Below are 20,855 nucleotides of genomic sequence, written 5' to 3' on the forward strand. Positions count from 1 at the left end.
ATCTTGAAGGCCTTGAGAGATTACTTTATAAGATAGCTCAGGAAGAGAGGAAGATAAAAGATTGGGGAGAAAAAAATCTTGATGTTAATTCCCCAAAAGACGACTAAGAAAACATCCATAACTGCTCACCCATATGCTTACTTTTTCATCTTCAGACAAGATCTATGTAACTAGCAAATTTATCCTCAGTGGAAATAGGAGGAAACAGGCAAACTTCTGCAAACAGTTCTCCAATTAATCACTAATCATTTGGGAATCATTGTGCCAGTCACTGCTTGGTGCTGAGGATACAAAGATAAAAATGAAGCTGCCCTTTTTGCCCAGAATTTTCTCTCCGTCAGATCACATCTTTACAGTCACACAGCTGACTGGAAAGTGCAGAGAACACATGATTCCATTATGTTCGTTGATTATGAAAGAAGGGGGGAAAATCATGTGGATAAGTGGACAAGAAAGACCCACAGCCTGAAAGGCTATTCTGCAACCTGAGAATATTAAGGTTGTATAAGATTTTTGATAAATACATCTGGAGAGGTCACGTTGTTCAGTGACCCTTTGATTGGTAACATCAAGAAAGGTATAAAACAGAGATCACCAGAGGTGTTCACCACCATCCTGGTGGAGGTTTTGTGCAAGTAGCAGGTGGAAGAGATTCCCTCCAGATGGTAAGGAGCTCCCAACTGCTTTTGTTTGAGGTGGATGTTGTACTAATTGCATCAGACTTCCAGGATGTTATAGGAACTTATCAAGGAAATTCATAATTATTCAAAAGGAAATTGGCCTGATAATCCATATGCAGAAAACTGAAAGGAGAATGTATGTTGGCCAGACTACACACACACACACATCATGCAGTTAAATTGAATTATAACATCAGTAAATGTATTTCACACAGCCCCTAAAGATGCAATAAGTTGAATCCATGATTAAATAAGAAAACAAGGCTGGATTGCATTTTGCAATATTTTTAATAGTACCAAGCTGAGACCCTTTTTTTTTTTCAATACAATTACTTTCCCAGTGATACCATATGGTTATGAATCTTTCATTTACATATTCTTCAAGGAATCAGAGGTACAGGTAACCCAAAGGGTATTGAGAGAGAATGCATAGGAAGCTTAAGCAAGTGACAGCCTATTTCTAATATGACCTACACTCAAGTGCTGATAAAATAGAGATATTGAAGAAATATATCAAATATATCATCAGAAAAGGAAGAGGCTGTTCACATAGTAAGAGCAAGAAAGGGGTAACAGATAACCTCTGGGCTCCTCTGATGCCCCTAAAATTGAAAAGGACCCTAGGGGAAGGACTCTAGGACATTGAGTGGGGCATCTGTGGAAAACTGATGAAAGATCATGGGCAAGGATCACATAGGAGGAGAAGGCATGAATGGGTTGCCATCTGGTCCAGTGGAGAAAATGGTAAGATACATAGATCTGTTTGAACTAAGTCTAAAACAAGGAAGGCGATGATTGTGCTGTTGAGTAGTATTGTGTTTGTTTCTGATGACCGCATTTTTTGGAAAGACATTAGAGCTGGGAATTCATCCACTCTCATTGATGCTTGATCTGGAAACCATGCTAGTAGAGGGTCAGTTGAAGTGATGGGGGATTTTCACCATGGAGAAGAGAAGACTTTGGAGATTGGGCACAGTGACTCTCTTCAAATAGCCATTTTTTTCCATGTGGAGGATGAATTAGCTTTGTCTTGCTTGTCCCTGTGGGGCAGAATTTAAGATTAATGAATAGAGGTTGCAGAAAGGCAGCTTTCAGTTCTACAAAAGGAGAACTTTCCTAACACTTAAGTTATCCCAGAATGGAAGGTGGTAAGTTCCCTATCATACCAAGTGAAGCCTCGGTCACTTGAAGCCTTTTCCAGCATTGGGGTTCCATGACCCTAGCTTTTCTCACATTTCTCCAGCTTTTGTAGAAGGGTTAAATCTGTAGACTGGGTGGGCAGCAGCTGACTCTTACTAGCTGTATGGCCACGGGCAAATCACTTCATCGCTCGGGGCCTCCATTTTCTTATCTATCTAGATCTATGATACTATGAATTGTCCTTTGAAGTTTTGAGGAAAGCACAGTTGTATATGATCAGCCACTCTATAATGGTAATAAACCACATTTCTGTAGGGCATTCCTCCTACCAGTCCTGTGAGGCAGGTAATATTGGGACTCAGAGAGGGGGATAGTGACTTGTCCAAGGTTTCAAAGTTAATAATTAGCTGAACATGCAATTTGAGTCCATATCTTCTCACTGTCCATTCTTCTGCACCAAGCCTTTCATGGAAGCCTTCATGAGCCGCCATGTTAGAATATTGTTTCTTTGGGGGAATGTGAAACATGTCAAGAAGGGAATGTAGTAGTAACCGAGGGAACACTTCTTGATCTCCTGGGCTCTAGCAAAAGACTTGACCCTGGTGTGCAGGCCAAGCCAGCTTTCTGTTTATTTACCAGTGGTTTACAGTTTGGGGTGTATTTGTATTATGTGATGGTTGGGTTTTTTGTCAATATGGAGGCCTCTTAGATGGTGATCTCCCTGGGTCCCTGGAGGCTTTCCCCAGTGACTGAGCCCCTCTCCCTCTTAAATATTTCTTTCCAGGTAAGCACCCAGTTATACAGCAACAAAGAGAAACAGCAGTTGACCAATCTCATTAATATCATGCTGACTTATAATCTCACCTACCACCAGGAGCGCACAGCTGATGGGATGTATACATACAAGCTGGATCCGTAAGTCTCAGTAATATTAATGATGATGCTAATAGTTCACACTGGCATTTTGTGTGTGTGACAAGGGTGGGTTCTAGAACTGTGATTCTGTCGGTGGAGGTAAACCCTCATTGTGGAAACTTTCCACTAAGGCAGATCAGCCGCTTCAGCCTACCTCAGAGTCCTAGAGAATGACCTGGAACCCCAAGAGAATAAGTGACCAGGGTTATATATTATGTGCCAGAGGCAGCACTTGACCCTAGATCTTCCTGACTAGACTCCCCTTCCCATCTGGGCAGTGGTTTCATCTCTCCCCTTTAGATTTGCACTTTATAAAGTTTTACCCCCTTGGGGCAGCTAGGTAGCTTGGTGAATAAAACACTGGCCCTGGAGTCAGAAGGACCTGAGTTCAAATCCGGTCTCAGACACTTAACACTTAGCTGTGTGACCTTGGGCAAGTCACTTAAACCCAGTTGCCCTGCCCTCCCCCCTCAAAAAAAAAAAGCAAAGTTTTAGCCTCATAAGAACCTGGCAAGTTAAGATAGTAAGCATTATTAGCCACAGTTTGTAGCTGAGGAAACTGCAATTCAGATGTAGAATAACTCAGTAGTACTTAGTATAGTGCCCGGCACATAGATGCTTAATAAATGCTTACCAATTGACTGACTGACTGACTGGAATGACTTTCTGAATGTCACACAATAGATGTCAGTCAGGTCCAAAAGACAAGCCTTTTGACTCTTGAGGTCAGAGATCTCCATGAACCTTTTCATTCTCCCAAAGATGAAGATGGTCACAATTTTTTTTTTCTGTCGGGATCATAGACTTAATTTCTTTGGGCTTTCTAACATGATGATTTATAAGTGCAGTGACAATATCTCTCACATCTCCCAGATGTACTAAGACCCCACCCTCTTGAAAGAACCTTAGAAACTACAGAACGTCACAGTTGGGGTCTCACTCAGTGACAGCCAGCAGTTATTGTAGGCTCCTCAGAACAGTCCCCCCTTTTGCCTCCCTTTCTTCTCCCTCCACCCCCTCACCTGGTTTTGACTAGGACAGTGTGCAACTTCAGTTTAAACAAAAATAGAAGAAGAAATTTCTTCTTTCACTGTCATTGACAGTGGCTCTGGTATTATGTGCAAAGCTGGATTAACTGGGGATAATGCTCCTCGGTCTGGGTTCCGATCCATAGCAGGATGCCCACGACAGCAGGGTGGCATGATGGGATTTGGGCAGAAAGACTTTTATGTGTAGCATTTACTTCAAGAGTAAGTATAAGCTTGCTCTGGCAAACATACACCTCATATTAGCCTCATGAAGCTAAAATAAGTCTTCTTTGAAAAAAAACTTGTCCCTGAGGAGGTTCGTATCTGATGTTAGACAGTCACCATCACCTTTTCACTCGTTGAGCTGTCACTGATTTGACCTCATATCCAAGTTAGTAGTTGTTCCCTTTGTTTACATTTTATCATTCCTTGTGCGTATCTTGGATCTAAACCCTGACACAGGTCACTTCATGTGACAGGTAAAGCTAAGAACTAACTTCTATAGGGAACTGACTTGATAATATGGCAGGGCAATGCATGGCTGGCTGACAGTCTCATAAGCTTCACAGTTTAGTTCTATGAAGCATCAGATCTATACAGGGTATCTAAAGGTCATTTTCAGCATCTAAAAGAGCTGACTACCTGAATTTCTCTCCTAAGACTGGCAAGAAAGATTTTATTAAATGAGTGTTATATCTTCCCATCATTCTAGGAGGGATATTTATTGAATCGAAGCCTTAGGAACCAATTTGTTTTTGTTTTCTTAACCCACTGTTTTCCCCCTAATGTCATTGCATTTACAGTCTATAAATCTATTAATTTACATAAGGTTTTTAATCTTATTAATTTATGTAAAATGTTTTTTGTTGTTGTTCAGTTGTGTCCAACTCTTTGTGAGCCCATTTAGAATTTTCTTGGCAAAGACTGGAGTGGTTTGCCATTTCCTTCTCCAGCTCATTTTACAGATGAGGAAACTGAGGCAAACAGGGTTAAGTGACTTGCCTAGTGTCACAAAGCTAGTAAGTGTCTGAGGCCATGTGGGAACTCAGGAAGATGAGTCTTCCTGACTCTAGGCCTGGCTCTCTATCCACTACACCACCTAGTTGCCCCAGACTTTTTCTACCTTGCCTTAATGCTGTCACATGACAGTAGAATACCAAAATTTGCAAGTAATTCTGAGTATTGAGAATGGTAATGCCCAACACATCATTGTGTAAGGAAAAAATAAAATGCTGCAAGTAAACTTCAAAAAAAATAGAATCATAGTTGGCAGAGACACCTTAAAATGACTTAGTCCTTGGGGCAGCTAGGTGGCGCAGTGAATAGAGCACCAGCCCTGGAGTCAGGAGGACCTGAGTTCAAATCCAGCCTCAGACACTTAACACAAAAACTAGCCGTGTGACCTTGGGCAAGTCACTTAACCCCAGTTGCCCTCCAAAAAGCAAAAAAAAAAAAAAAAGACTTGGTCCAACTCACCTCAGTTTATAGAAGAGCACCCTGAGAAAGACTTGCCCAAGGTCACACAAGTACAGATAGAGCTGGGACTAGAACCCAGATCTGCTGGCTCCCAGCCTAGGGCTCTTTCTTCTACATTTCCTCTAACTTTTGGCTCTAGGACAGTGTTAGAGTGGATCCTGGAATATTCAGGCCATCTTGGGAGTTTGAGTCATTGTCAGTTATGTTTGACTCTTCATGACCCTGTTTGAGGTTTTTCTTGGAGTGGTTTGCCATTTCCTTCACCAGATCATTTTACAGATGAGGAAACTGAGGTAAACAGGGTGAAGTGACTTGCCCAGGGTCACACAGCTAATAAGCGTTTGAGGCCAGATTTGAACTCAGGAAGATGAGCACTGTGCCACCTAGCAGTCCCCATTTTGGGAATCAGGAATAACCAAAAGAAAATGGGCAGTAAGTCTGAGTGAAGAGGGAAGAAATGTGTGGTATCTGATCACATAGGATATGAAAAAGAGGTTCGGGCTATAGTTGAAGGAGTGGAGAAAATTAAGCATTAAAGAGGATGTGATTGGAGATAGAAGAGAGTATTTCGTAGTAAAAAGGGCTCTGGACTGGGAGACCAGGGCTCATGCCCCAACTCTGCCTTTAATTCTCTGTCTAACCTTGGACAAGTGACATCCTATCCTCTATCTGGCTTCCATTTTGTTCTTTGAAGAATAAATGGAGAATAGAGCACTGGACCTGGAGTCAGGAAGACCTGAGTTCAAATCCAGCCTCCGAAATGTACTGGTTGTGTGACCCTAGGCAAGTCACTTAACCCCAGTTGCCTCCCCCCCCCTCCAAAAAAAAAGAATGGATGATGGAGGTGTGTGTTCTTTTTCACTGATATTCTTTCTGTGGTGGGGGTTGGGAGCCAGGAGCTATGTTGGAAAGGTTGTTTTTGACTGAAACTGTGATTTCATTACTGTGGGGAACTCCCAGTGAAGAACTTTCCCTACCAGTTCAAACCATTGTGTTCTTTATAGTGTAAAGTCTTTGGGGGGGACCTGGGGTACTCATGGGTTAAACGACTTGCCCACGACCAGACTCTGCCAATCATGGTGGGGGTGGGACTTGAAGACCCAGATCTTTTTGACGCTCAGGCCAGTTTTCTATCCCCTTGGCAACACTGCCTCTTTATTCTAACTTTTAAGAGTCTTTTGAGGTTTGGTTCCTGGCCCTCTGAGAAGTCATGTGAGAAACTTTCATTGTGCCTATAAATTATCACATTGAGGACTTCCCAGAAACCAATACTCAAGAACATAGATTTTTTGTATGTTATTTTTAAAAATTGTTTTCAGAAGCCCAAGTATCTTGTTGGCATTCTTGCCGGCATTCTGCTCAAGATTCAAAAGCATCTACCTAGTTCCTTCCTTTTGTCGCTCTGTCCTTAAAATGGTCTTTGTGCTGAAGTGGGAGTTAACTGGGGTCTCTCCTCATGCCCAGAGGGCTCAGATGCTAACAGAAGAGAGATTTGACCATGCCTCGTATCCACAGACCCCTCTCATTCATTGCTGAGGAATGTTCATATAATAATAAGCTTTTGTGCCATGTCCTCTTGTCAGGTCAGAAGGCCAAGGACTTCTGGCACTCCATGGGTGGGGAGCAGATGGCCAACTAAGCCCCAACATCCCATTTATCTTCATTCACGTGGGTTTTAAACACATCTCATTGCCTCATGCCTTCTCCCCTTGAGCTAATCTCCTTATTCCTGTACTCAATCTTTAATTCCAAGGGCTCCCTCTGTCTGTCTTCTCTATTTCCTATGGGAGAAGAATCCCTTTTCCTCTTCATTTCCTTCCTTCTTCCCCACTACGACTTCCTTTCCTCCTCTTTTTCTTATATCTCTTCCCTTTTCCTTCTCTCTCCCTTTCTTTCCCAGCTATTGAATTCTAATCTTCCCTACCTCTCAACATCCCTAAAAATACATAATCTCAGAGCTGGAAGGAATATCTGCAATCATGTGGTCCAACCCTCTGATTTTATAAAGGGGGAAACTGAGACCCAGAAGACTGAAGTGTCTTGCCTACTGGCATATATTTGAGGGGATGGCAGAACCAGGACTAGAACTCAGGACTCTTAACTCTCTGAACAGTATTCTTTCCCCTGTATCATGTATCCCTAGAACCTTTTGGTTCTATAAAGACAGAGGCAGGAGAGTCCTTCTAAGAGGAAAGAAGGTAATCCCTGAGGATGGTATTTGGGTTATCTAACTCTCTGGAGGGACACACTCTCTTATCCTGGATAATAGATCTTACAATTAGATTATAGAATCTTAGCATTGAAAGAAACCTTTGGAGTTCATGTAGTCTAACCCTCCCATTTTATAGTGAGCAAACTGACCTTTACTGAAGCCATATAGCAAATGTCAGTACCAGGATTTGAATCCTCTTCTCCTGACTCCAAGACTGGCGTTTTTTTTTTCAGCCGCATCACACTCTTCTTCTTCTTCTTTTTTTTTAAAGCAATCGGGGTTAAGTAACTTGCACAAGGTTACATGGCCAGTTATTTCCGGGTGTGGTGCGGAGTATCTGAGCCCGGATTTGATCCCTAGGTCATTCTGACACTGGAGCCGGTGCTCTTACTTGCTGAGCCACCTGGCCGCCCCTAAGCAATTGGGGTTAAGTAACTTGCTCAAGGTTACCCGGCCAGGTGTTTCTGGGTGGGTGCTAAGTGTCCGAGCCCGGGATTCGATCTCCAGGTCATCCCGACACTGGAGCAGGTGCTCTTACTCGCTGTGCTACCTGGATGCCCCCACACTCTTCTTCTGTCTTGAAATTCTAAAGACTTGGGAAAGCAGTGACAGTTACAGCCTCGGGGAGGTGAAGCTTTTCCTTTGGGCAGGAAGGGGAAAGAAGAGAGCTATTAGTCAGAAAAAAGCATCCTATTCTGATGTTGGTATAGATAGGACATAGTCACCTCAAAAGTGACTTTTCTAGGCTGTGCTTTACGAATGAACTCTTCTTCCAAATCCCTCCACCCCACCTCCCACCCCGGATTCCACTAAGGGGCTTAGTGACGGTTCCCACTAGAAAGGTGATTGGCTCTTAGGGTTTGGAGTGGGAAGTGGGGGTGGCCCAAATTGTCATTGAACTCTAGGAATCTGCCATCCTAAAAGTCACCCATTGAGGCTCAATCAGGAGCAGATGAGCTCAGAGCTCCAGCTACCCATCTCAAGGCTAGGCAGATATCTGTGCAGCTGGCCATAATGTGCTTTTGAAGTGGAGAGAGCAGAGCTTTAGGAAATAGAATCATGGCTTTCTCCTCCAAGTGAAGGGTTATTGGAGCCAAGAGCTGTGTGCAGAAGTTGGGGAGTTGATCCCAGCCCCGTTTTTCTGCACGCTGGCTGGAGAGCTGCTGGCACTATTCCCCAAATGTTCCAGGCCCGGTGCCACGAAACCCTCTTCATCACTGACTGGGGTATGCCCCTGGCTATTGCCCTGATGCTCCTGGGGCTGATCTACGTCTGTATCTACCTTCCTGCCATCCTGCAGCATCACTCAGCTGTAGTTATGGAGACAGTCCAGAATGTCACGGAGGAGCTCCCCGCCGAAGCCCTGGGATTTGCCAGGGAGTAGAGGGGGTTCTGTCCCCTCCAGGCACGGGCCAGTAAGGGCAGAAGGGTGAGTGGCCTAGACGTCCATTCAGTCACAGGAGCCCATCTGGAGGATGCCCCAGCAGCCTGGGGTAGAAGGTGCCCTGGACCATAGCCATGTGAGTGACTAACCTTGTTTCAGTTCCTGCTTTGCCTTGGAAGTTGTTCATGACTGTCAGGACTAGATGGGGTATCACATGAACTTTTGAAGTGATTATACAATCCAGCCTTGTTACTTCAGACCACACTAATTGGGAATGGGTGATCATTCAAGCAGAGCAGGACTGAACTGTATCTTTGCAATTATATCTCTGAAAGCAGGGCATGCTGAGCAAGTTAATAGAACAGACAGGATTTCAGGGGCCTGTTTTAAATACTTCGGGGAATAAACTTTTCAGATATCTTTGCATCCAAGTGCTGTGTTCATTACAGATAAGCTCTATTTATCAAAACATGTCTGGCAGGATTTCAGACCATACTCTGTGAACCAGCAGTTTGCATTACTGTGTGTAGTAAAACCAAGTGGTAACTGTGACTGGTCCCTAATTCAGACTCCTGCTGCCCCACTCAGATCATATTGATAAGATTTGACTATAGAATTGATTCTTGCTTATTCATGTTGAAGTGGAGGGAGAGGATCCAAAAATATGTCTGTTTGGTTCAGTAATTTAGAAACCATCCTCTGCACATCTCCAGATGTTTTCCTCTATCACTGTTCCTGGCTTACCCACCATCACTTGCAGCTGCTAGTAAGTTAGATGCCAAAGTAAGGTCTTTCTTTTCCATCTTCCCTTCTACCTCTTCTTCCCTTTTCCCTACTTTTTGTCCATTTTTCTGTCCCTTCCTTCCTTTTTTCCCTTTCCTTCTCTCTTTCCTTTCCTTTTTTCCTCCATTCCTTCTTTTCCTTCCCTTTTTTCATTCCTTCTTTCCCTTCTCTCCTCTCCTTCCCTTCATTTTTCTCTTCTCCCTCTCCTTTTCTTCTTCCCTCCTATCCTCTCTTCATTCCTTCCTTTCCCTTGGCCACCCCAACCCATTTCTGTTGAGCACTCTTCTTAGAAGACATCTCTGCATCCTTCATCTCTAGACCTTCATCTACCTACCCACCTTATCCATACCTTCCCTCTTTACTGGCTGTGTGATATCAATAAATGCTGGTAAAGCTGAGCAGTTTCCAAAGCATGTGGACATAAAAGGCATGACCACTGTGACTGTGGTTTCCAGCCTAAGTCTGGTGCCTCTCCTCAAGGCTGCCCAGGATGTTCTAAGGAGAGTCTTGAGGGTTGGCACCTTAACTGATTCTGAGTTTGGTTCTGGCTCTCTCACATCTGATTCACTGCAGCCCTGAAGCTGTTTCTGGGAATGTTTGCAAGGGATCTATTTTTCAATTGGAGAGGCACCACGATGTATGATTTAGGCTGTGTGTATGCGGTTGTGTGTGCTGATGTGCATATTTTTAAAATAGCTTATTTGCAAAGCAGCATTGGAGTCTGTCCCCAAGTACAGAAAGAAGTTTCACTTTGGGATTTAAAATGAAATTAATTTTTCAAAACTCCTCTTAAGTTGGAAAATAGACTTACTTTCAGAATCCTATTTATATTCCCTTCATTAGTGTGGGTCCTTCCTCCTTCCACTGATGCATGTCACAACCCTCCCATGCCTGAAGTATGGCAGGTCTGAAGCCAGAAGGACCCTGTGGTGTCAACCTTCTGGAAGTTTGAGCTTTTCTTAGAGATGAGCCTTTCTAAATTCAAACATTAAACCTCCATGCCACACCATAAGACACAGAGCCTCTCCAGCAAGGCTGCACCCACCAGAGCAGTCATTCTGTTAGCATAGCTTTCAAGAACCTAGAATCACCACCATACCACAGTGAAACACAGGAAGAAGGAACTTCAGCTCAGTAATTGTCTGTTCTGTGCCAGGAACAAAAAAAATTAAATAGGCCCTGCCCTCCAGAGGCTTACCTTCTGCTTCTACTGACATGTATACAAGTAAGTAAATACAAGATAATTTGAGAAGGGAGAGAATGAGTCCTTGAGAGTAAAGGCTGCTTCATTCTATATACTTTATATACTTGCATCTCCAGCACCTACCATGGTTCCTGGCACAAAGGAGTTAGTTGCTCTCCAACTGCTTATGAATTCACAGAGGAAGTGACTTGTGAGCTGAGCCAAAAGAAGAAAAATGTGGTGATGGGGGAGAGGTCGGCTTGTTCAAATGACTGGAGATGCGATGTTGAATTCAGGGAACAATCTAGTTTAGCTGCCTACGAAGACTCCAAAGAGGAGAGAAGAAAAAGACTAGGCTGCCCATTGTCAGAGTTGGGTCTTAGTTCTGCTTTCCCCTGTCTTCTTTCCCTCCTTCCCACCCTTTCCCACAAACCTCCAGGAACATAGAGGATGTCTGCCGCTTCCCCGATCTCCCTGCCCGTAAACAGTTGACCTATCAGACCAGGCAGCTCATTGCTCGGGAAATTGAGCTGGAGAAGATGAGGAGAGCAGAAGCTTCCGTTCAGGCTCGACATGGCGGCCAGGTGAGCAGAACATGGGCATCACAAATCCAGGTTCTCCCCATTCTGGAAGGGTAGGGAGAACTTTGGATTGGCCAGGCCACAGGAGTGAGGAACCTGTAGCCTCGAGACCACAATGTGGACTTCTAGGTTCTCAAGAATTGCCCTTTGACTGAATCCAAACTTCACAGAGTTAATTCCCTTAATAAAGGGATTTGTTCCGTAAAACTTGGACTCAGTCAAAAGGCTACACCCAAGGACCTAGAAGGCCACATGTGACCTCAAAACTGAAGGTTCCCCACCCCTGGGCCAGGGGGTGGGAGGATGGAGATATGGTGATCTCCACCCAGTACCTGACTGGCACAGCTTCTACATGCCCCATGGACCTAGAATCATCTTCTTAGTGATTCTTTTATCTGCTCAAGGACCACAGACCCAGGAGAGGACTGTGATGAGTGGTTCACTATCTTTCCCTTTCTTTGGCACTGACTCCCTGAAAGGGAGCTCAAAAGACTACCTCTTGACATCCTGGCTTGTTTTGTGTGCACTTGTTTGAAATAATGTCCAGAATTTGGGCATTTTCATTTCTGTTCCTGCAGAACACCAACTCTGGTTTCCTGGAAATGGCTCTGGGGAAATTCTAGGAAGCGAAGCCCCCTGCCCCTAACCCCAGACCATTGGGACAGATTTTCAGTACTAAAATCAAGGACTGACCTTCAGGGAAACTGAAATAGAAAAGACTTCAGAGGTTATCTAGTCCACTCCCCACTGGAGCAAAAATCCCTTCTGTAATAGGTCCCGCCCACAAAAAGTCATCCAGCTTCTCCTGAAAGACCTTTGGTAATGAGAATCTCACCACCTCCCACCAGTTCTTACTGTCAATATATTCCTTTTTCTTGAACCAAAATCTGCCTCCCTGTACCTTCATCTCCTGTTCCCCCCACCCCTGCCATTGATCCTAATCCTTCTGGGTAAGACCAACCCTCTCCTTGTGTACAGTGCCTGGCACACAGTAGGCATTTAATGAATGCTTGTTGACCCACTGACACTCTCAGCCCCATGACAACCCTTTAGATATTGGAAGACATCTCCCATGTTCTCCTAAAATCTTTTCCATCTGGAAAGCTTCCCTAGTTCCTTTAGCAGGCCCCCATGACATAGTTTCCAGTCTTCTCACCATCCTCGATCCCTTGTCAATCCTGTACTCATTTCTCAGTGATCTTCCCAAGATGAGATTTCCCCAAACTGAATATAATACTTACAGGTGACATCTGACTAGCAGATTGCCATTTTTTAAACTACCTTTTTATAACTCCTATATCATATCGAACCTTCAGCTCACTACATTTCTAGTCTCTCCCCATACTAGAACCTTCCCCTACCCCCACCCCTTAGCCCCCTTTACAATCACAGAATTTCCATCTCAGCCCTGCAGCGGGGATTCCGGATAAGCAGTCTGGCTCACAAAACAGGATTTCCCAAATACAGGAACCTAAAAGGCAGTCCTAGTATGAACACCTAAGGTAGATTAAAAATTACTTAATTTCTATTCCCCCCTGAATCTTTTTTTCCTCTCCTCTTTAATGACTCACAGCAGAAATTTCTTCCCTGGTGCATCCAAGGCCAAGATAATTAGTCCTTCCGAGGCAGCATGAGAGCATGCCTGTCAGCAAAAAACGAGCATGGAAGACCGCCAGGCTAGAGCCCTGAGGAATTTTTGTTTGCATCATGTCTTTGGGGAGACATAGGGGCCTCCTCGGACCACTGGTTCCAGTGGTTGTCCTGAGTGGGTGGTTGAGTTTAAAGCTGTTCATCCTGCATCATCTGAGATCGGAAGAGGTTAACTGGACCAAAAGAATTGGCCAGACACTAGCCTAGGGAAAGCAGGGTTAAAAAGAATGCCCGTTGTGTCCCAGCTAAAATAAGAAACAACTTCTAGCTCTCACAAGGGTGTAAGAGTAACAGGGTATAGCAGCAGATAGAGCCCCAGTTTGGGAGTTAGAAAACTTGGGTTCTGATCCCAGCTCTTTTCCTGGCCAGCTTTGTAACCTTCCCTCTTTCTTCATTTGTAAGATTGAAGGGTTGGACGAGGTGGTCTCTTAAGGCTCCTTCCAGCTCTGACGTTCTATATTTCTATGAGCTAAATTCCTGTTAATTCTCAGTTTAGTAGTGCATCGATTTAACTGACAGCTACTGCCCTCCATGGGGAGTTATTAGTGTGCCGGAACAGACACAGAGCCTAGCAAGGTAGTTTTATGTTTATATTTATTGTTTTGTATCTAAGGTTAATGAAGTGGATTTTTTTTTTTAACACATGGTTGATATGCTTGGAGTCCCTAATGAGGACAGCTACATAAACAGGCTATTAGACTAAGAATCACCATGGGTGCAGTGGACTAATTTGCTGATGCTTGATGGGCATTAAATAAGACCATTTGCTATACTAGAAACAGGATGCCTGGAACTGGCCTCCATGATCTAGATGGGTACAGCTGACCAGCATGTAAGTCAGTGGGGCCAGTTATCTTACCACTGCTGCATCGTCTCTGAGCTTCCTTAACCAGTGGAGACCTCAGAGCCCACCTGATCCAGCTATCCGCTCCCTCGATTTACTAGACTTGTATGTGTGCTGATGATTCGGGGTCCTTTCTGTTCTTTTTGGAAGCTAGAACAGTACTGTTGACTCTGTAGACTTACCCTGGACCGATAAGTCAGGTCAGTGTGACCTTGGGAGAATCTCTGCTTCTTGGGCCAGAGGGTTCACATTCATAAATTATAGCTATTGAGCAGAATTATCTGGAATCTCTAAAAGTATATACTTAAGTTGGAAAACCAGCAAGAAAGAGCTCCTAGCTGTCAACATCTCCAAATGCCCATCAGAGTATCTCATATCAACGACCCAAAACGAGGCCCCTCTTTGCCAGGATTTGAGGCCCTGAGGCAGTTTATTGGAAGCATACATCCTGTCTAATTCAGTCCCCTCCACATGGAAGTAGGGAAATAAAACTGACCCCAATAACTGTTATGCAAAGTAGAATTTTATTTGTTTTGACTCATTGTTATTTGAGGCCTAAGGTAAAAAAAAAATTGTTCCTCTGAGCCAGACCTTGAAGGATGGAGTCAAGAATTTTAGCAGAGATGGGAAGCATGGGGGACCAATCTGAGCAGTCTGCACTTAAGTTCCAGCAGAATGATGCAAACAGCAGTCTTCCAGGACTGACCTCTGTCCGGCCATCTGTCACCAGCAGTCAGGCATGGCGGGGCGGGGCGGGGTGGGGGCCATTAGCACAGCCTGGAAGTTGCTGAACTGAAAGGGACAGCTGAAGGCCTCTGGGGAGCATGAGGGGGAAACCACAGCTGCTGGGAGGCGAGCAGACCTTTCGAGGAAGACAGCGTGTTCTCCATCCCTGTTTCCTCTGGCCTGACTCTTCACCAGAAATCCTTGCCTTCTTCCGTGTTGTCTTCTCAGTCAGATGCCTTTTTCCTCATTTAAGCATGTTGGAGTGGGAAGGAATATTGGCTCTAGTCATTGAATGGCCTGGGTTCAAATCTTCACCCTACACATGCAACTTGTGTAACCTAGAATAGGCCCCAACTTTTTCTGGAGCTTGTTTCTTTCCAGCTATAAAAGAAGGGGATTGGGCTAGATCTCCAGGCCCCCTTGCTAGCTCTAAATCCTGTGTTCCAGTGACCTCTCCCACTTACACGGTTCTATTTTGCTTTGAAGTTGCTTGTGTAGACCTTGTATCTGCCTTTCTCATTCCACTACTTTTTTTCTCAAGCACAGAGTCGTGGAGAATTGGAAAATGTTCCACGTGACCTCCCTCCTCTAGCTGTTACATCTCCTGTATATTGAAAGTGTTTAATTTTATATCATTTTGTGTCCCAATTTGGTTGTCCCATATAGGAGTCTCATCTCCCCTTCTAGACATTAGAGTCCTGGATGGCAGGAAACCCACCTTCACTCAATTCACTGACTCCTTGTTAGTGGCATAGTTATATAGATAGAAGGTTAGCCTTAGAGTCAGAAAGACCTGGGTTCCAATCCTGCTGCATCTGACTGTGGTCACACATAGTGGTTATGTGACCATAGGCAAGTCACTTGTGCTTTCAGTGTCTCCCCACACTGCACCAGCCCCTTTCCCCCAGTCTCTAAGACTTAATTATTACAAATTATAGAAAAGCTCTTGGTCTGCATTGGTGGAAGGAATTTCTTTCCTTATCAGAAATTCCCATACATATGAAATCATACATCCAGATCGCTACCTCCTAAATTTTGTTGGCACCTACCGTATACAGAGGACCATTTATGCTAGAAGAGATATGTGTGTCTGGTTCAGTCTTCTTGGAGCTCAGAGCATAATAAATAAACTTTAATGTCCCCTAAAGCCTAACACACAGAAGTTTTCTGAATATTGATTGGTCATCAGGAAATTGAACCAGAGACCCAAACCAGAAGCCAGAAGGGTCCATCTGGTAACCCACATGTGCATAACTCAACTGTACAGAGGTCAGAGTCCATAGAAGGGGCCCAGGCAGTGAGTGCTTGATGGTGGAGACTTCAGAATGGAGTGAATGCCCAAGGTTCAGTGTGTTCCTAAAACATCTCTCTCTACTTTAACAGGCCAATGAGGAAAGCCCTTTGGTGACAGAGAACCCACAGGCATGCAGTGGGGAGAAAGCAGCTGGGGTCGCTCCCATCCGGAACCACGAGCAGCGCCTGGAACACATCATGAAAAGAAAAGCTATCTTTGATGAGAAGGTGAGTTTTGGAGGGATTGAGGAGAGCCCAGGACAGGGAGAGAGTCCTAGATTTGGGAGACAGAAAATGGGAATCCTCTTCCTGGTTCTGCCACTGACTTGCTGGCTGACCTCAGCTCAGTTCTTAGCCTTCTCTGGGCCTCTGTATAACGGGGGTCCTTATGGGTACTTCAGAAAGGCTGTTAGAAGGATAAGGCTTTTTAAATAATATCAAGCATTTAGATAGTGTCTACTGTGTGCTAGGTGCTGCTAAGCACTTTGCAAATGTTACCTCACCTGTTGTCTCAACAACCTTGGGAGGTAGTGTTATTTTAATCAGATGTTAAGTGACTTGCCCAGGGTCACATAGCTAATTGATGTCTGAGACTAGATTTGAACTCAGATTTTTCTAAGTCCATTCAGTCACCCAGCTGCCTGCTGAATATCTCTACATAGATCGCCTTGTAGGCATCTCAGAGTCATCACTGAACATCTTCTCTTTCCCTACCATGCCCCTCACCCCTCCAGTTTTTTCCTATTTTTGTCAGCATCACTATTCTTCCAGTCACACAGATTCTCTACCCGAGTCATTCTCATATCATCTCCACTCTCTCTCATCCCTCTCCCCCAACCCTTTTCCAATCACTTGCCAAAGTCTCATCAATCCTACTTTTTCAACATCCCTCCAATCTTCTCTTCCTTTTCTCTCTCCCAACAACCATGATTGTCTAGGCCGTTACACTCTCATCTGGACTGTTGTATTCCTGTCCCAAATGTCCCTTTGCCTTTAACATCCCTCTTCTTCCATCTGCCCTTCATTTAGATGCCAGGTTGATCCTAAAGTGTAGTACTGGCCATGTTACACGAGTTCTCCCTGTTGCCTTTAGGTTAAGAGGCAGACTCCTGACCTTTAAAAGCCCTTCACAAGACACAGTAGTCTTCTTCCTCCTGCCTTGGCACAGGCTGTCTCCCATACCTGGGGTGCTGTCCCCTCCCTCCTAACTCTTAGAAACTCTTAATTCCCTTCAGGCTCAGCTCAAAAGCCACCTTCTTCAAGAAGCCTTTGTTGTTTTGTTAATATACTCACCTCATCTCTCCCTGCCCCTCCACCCCCATCTCTGTGTATTTTTTTTTATCCTGTATTTACTTTTTTCTGAACATGTTGTATCCTCCTAAGTAGGATGTAAAGTCATGGGGGGGGCAAGTACTGCATCATCTTCGTATTTGTATACAGCTTCAGAGCCTGCATGCTGAGCTAAGGAATTTAGACTTTATCCTTAAGACAATAGGGAGCCATTAAAGCCTTTGGAGCTGGGTAGAGATCCAGTCAGAGCCGTTTCCTTGATGTGAGGCAAGGGCTGTGAAAGTGCCATAAGCTTAAGATGTTTCCTGAACTTACCCTTCTTGGCCTTGGTTTGTTGGAAGCCTCATTTTATTTATGTCAAATACGCTGGATCCTAATCCTGGGTCAGTAGAGGCTGTCCCCTAGCCTAGGAGGAAGACTAGGCCAAGGGGCAGGAACATTGTTCAGGGGCTCTGTCCTCCACTATCCTTCATCACTAGAAAAGAGCAGGGCTTCCCGCTACCCAGATGGAAGAATTTCTACCCTCTAGGAAAGTAGGAAGTGAGGGCTCAGCCACCATCTTTCCTTTCCTTAGGAGAGGGGTCAGAGAGACTGGGAGACCCAAGCCTTGAGTGAACCATGCGCGAAGAACAAACAGTGCTTCCTAAAACCTGCAAACCAACTCCTCCCGGCCCCCCAGAGGGCAGAGGGGATAGTCCTGGAATTAGTGGCCATTGTGAACATTCCAAAGAGCTGCGGGGCTAGTGGAGAAGGGTGCACAGGGGTAGGACAGGAGAAGATTTGCAAAGGATCCCTCCTCCACCGAGAACTGAGGGACCTCAGCCTTTTGATTTTGTAGCCTAGTAAGAATGAACGGGAGCGGCAAGGTGGCACAGTAGACAGCACCGGCCTTGAAGTCAGGAGAACCTGAATTCAAATCCAGCCTCAGACGCTTACTAGCTACATAACCCTGGGGAAGTCACTTAACCCCAATTGCCTCTCCCCTCTCACACCCCCTCCAAAAAAATGAATGAACAGGATGAGGGGAGAGGGTTCATACCCTCTAGGAAACAGAATAACCTTTTTAGAAATATCATTGATTCTTGGGATTTTGTTGCCCCGAATTCTCCTCCTGGGCCCTTAACCCCACCTGTGTGGAATAAGCCATATAATAGAAAGATAACAGATACTTTGATGAAGAAGGGAGGGAATAAACATTGATTAAACACCTACTATATGCCAGACACTGTGCTAAGAGTTTACAGATATTCATGTCATTTGATAGACGGGGTTTGAGTCCTGTCTTTGTCACTCAGTGTGACCTTGAGCCAGTCACTTAACCTGCTTTCTTTCCGATGAAACTAAAAACTTATCCCTACCCTGCTTCCTGTGGGGTAGGAGGCTTGATGGTGAAGATGGATGGGAACCCTTGGTAAACAGTAAAGTAGTGGAGATAGGTGCAGGATGGTTATTACTATTCAGACTGACATGAAATCAGGAGGCCTTGATGGATCATGACCCATCTGCCCTGCCTGCAGTACCCGTCTGTGTCTCCAGGCCCAGATAGTAATGATAATTGTAAGCTTATATTTGGGCGGTGCTCAGTGATTACCAAGGGCTTTAATCTCCATTGTCTCATTTAATGCTCCTGGGAGGTTGGCAGCATGGGCACAGTCCTTCCCTATTTTACAAAGATGGAAACTGAGGCTCAAAAAGGCCGCATTGGTGACATAAGCCTGCTGTTCTCTCCCTTCCCCAAAGACAGTGCTAGGGAGAAAGAGGGAAGGGGGCACCTGGCTAACAGATGTTGCCTTTGATTTCTGGTAAGCTGAACACAGTTAATCTGGACTAGGGAGTTGATTGGTTAGAGGTGGGGGAAGGGAGAACAAACACTCATTAATGTAATCCCCCAAAATGGTGGCAAGCAGAATTCTGGACCAGGACATAAGATTTGAAAATTTTAGGTTTACACAAAAGGTGATATTCTTGATTTGGGACATTAGGGTAGGAGGGTGTATGTGTATCAAAATAAAAAGGGTAAGGATGGAGGGAGAAAGAGAGAAGGATTTAAAGGGTTGACTTTCAGGGGTGGGGAGAGAGAGAGAGAGAGACTCTAATCCCTAGAGAAATGAATTTGCCTTCAGACCATTTGTTCACTTAGGCAGCTGGGAGGATAATGATATTAATGTCAATTCTCTTTGGCTGGTCTGGGTAGGTTTTTCAGACAAATGAATGCTGGGCTGCACTGGAAAGTGACTGAACCCCTCTGTTTTTAATCCTTAGCCCGAAAGAGATTTCTTTGGACGTGAGATAGTGAGAAAAGTTGTCACTCCGAGTCAAGGTAGGAGGGATGGGATGAAATGGGACGTTCCTATGGGGGACAAGATGGGAGTAGAGAAGGGAGCTGTTAGGTTGTCAGGAAGGGGGGTGTGGAAGGCCAGATGGGAGCCTAGCATAAATGTTAACAGGGTTTTCTTTCAGTAGAGTCACTGAGCTGCCCATATTTGCTAAGGGCAGAAGAAATGTCCCTTTTAGGGAAGAAGAGAAGGGGAAATTGGGAGTGGAGAGAAGTCACCACATTGAAGGAGAGGGATTTAGAGTATTCAGACTAGACTTCAGGAATAGGAGGAAGGGTTATTAAGTATTGTCCATGTGAGCAGTCTGGGAGGGGCTTATGTTCACCCCTTCCTTCTCACTGTATGTTGTTCCCCTCCCCACCCCAGATAGGAATGGAAGCCACCAGCTTCTTCACTTAAAATTTGGGGATCTCAGGAATCTCCCCTCTTCTTACCCCTTGAGTCTTAGAAAATGACCACCATCTTCCTCTTATCCACAGCAAGGGTTCCAAGATATGTCATGTCCACCCCTGGGGAGTGGGAACTGTCCACATAAGAGCACATTTTTCCTTTAGGGAGTTGCTGTGGTATAGAAGGGATCTCAGAAGACTCAGCTTCCTAGCCTCCCACTTCCTGGCATCCTGACCCAGGGGCTAGTCACTTCTTAACTGATTTTTTTAATCTGTAAAATGAGGGTGATAATCTCTGATCTCCCTCACCGACCAGGTGGTTGTAGGAGAACTTCTGTGAAACCACCTTGTAAATTGTAAAGTGTTATAGTCGTGATTTTTTCCTTTTCTTTTGGTTGGCCAATGGGATTCAGGACCCTTCAAATCCCTGGTTTAACCCAAGTCCCACCTTAGGATAATTTCTTCATAGGATCTTAGAGATCAAACTCAACCCAATCTTTGTGTGTGGACGAGAGAGGTGAGGGAAACTCAGTCATCACTGACTCTTCCATTCATGGCTCTGGTGGTCCCTTTTTCTGTCCCACCTGGTCACTCCATTGTCCCCTTGTCTTCCCACCATAGAAACCCCAGGACCTGAGAGAGACTCATTGGAGAGACGGATGGGAAAAGCAGTGGGGAAAAGTGACGTGTGGTTTCGATTTAACGAGGGTGTTTCCAATGCTGTCCGGCGAAACCTTTATATTAAAGACTTGCTCTGAACCCTTGAACCCTGGCTCAAGCTTTTCTCCCTGCTCAGGATTTGGGTGCCTCCTTAAGGGGAGAGAGAGACACACACTAACTACTCCCTTCCCCCAGAGAGAGAGAATGTGGGTGTGTGTGTGGGTGTGTGTGTGGGGGGGTGTGGTGGGTGTGTGAAGAGGTTAGATGTTAAGTGCTATGCATTTG

The 20,855-nt window shown here is 44.8% G+C and overlaps 1 protein-coding gene across 1 annotated transcript in view; it reads left to right on the forward strand.

Annotated features, from left to right (window-relative positions):
- The window catches only part of CHTF18 (chromosome transmission fidelity factor 18), a 56,182-nt gene that overhangs the window by 35,212 nt on the left and 115 nt on the right, over nt 1-20,855 (forward strand). Inside the window, exons 18-22 of the mRNA XM_069108464.1 lie at nt 2,605-2,735; nt 11,241-11,385; nt 15,986-16,123; nt 19,448-19,505; nt 20,532-20,829. Coding sequence (XP_068964565.1) covers nt 2,605-2,735; nt 11,241-11,385; nt 15,986-16,123; nt 19,448-19,505; nt 20,532-20,668 — 609 coding nt within the window. The 3' untranslated portion in view covers nt 20,669-20,829. The remainder of the gene's footprint in view (nt 1-2,604; nt 2,736-11,240; nt 11,386-15,985; nt 16,124-19,447; nt 19,506-20,531; nt 20,830-20,855) is intronic.

This window comes from Petaurus breviceps, unplaced genomic scaffold (assembly GCF_028583685.1).
Source record: "Petaurus breviceps papuanus isolate PSGF00001 unplaced genomic scaffold, PetGlider_PUasm1.0 138, whole genome shotgun sequence".
Classification (NCBI taxonomy): Eukaryota; Metazoa; Chordata; class Mammalia; order Diprotodontia; family Petauridae; genus Petaurus; species Petaurus breviceps.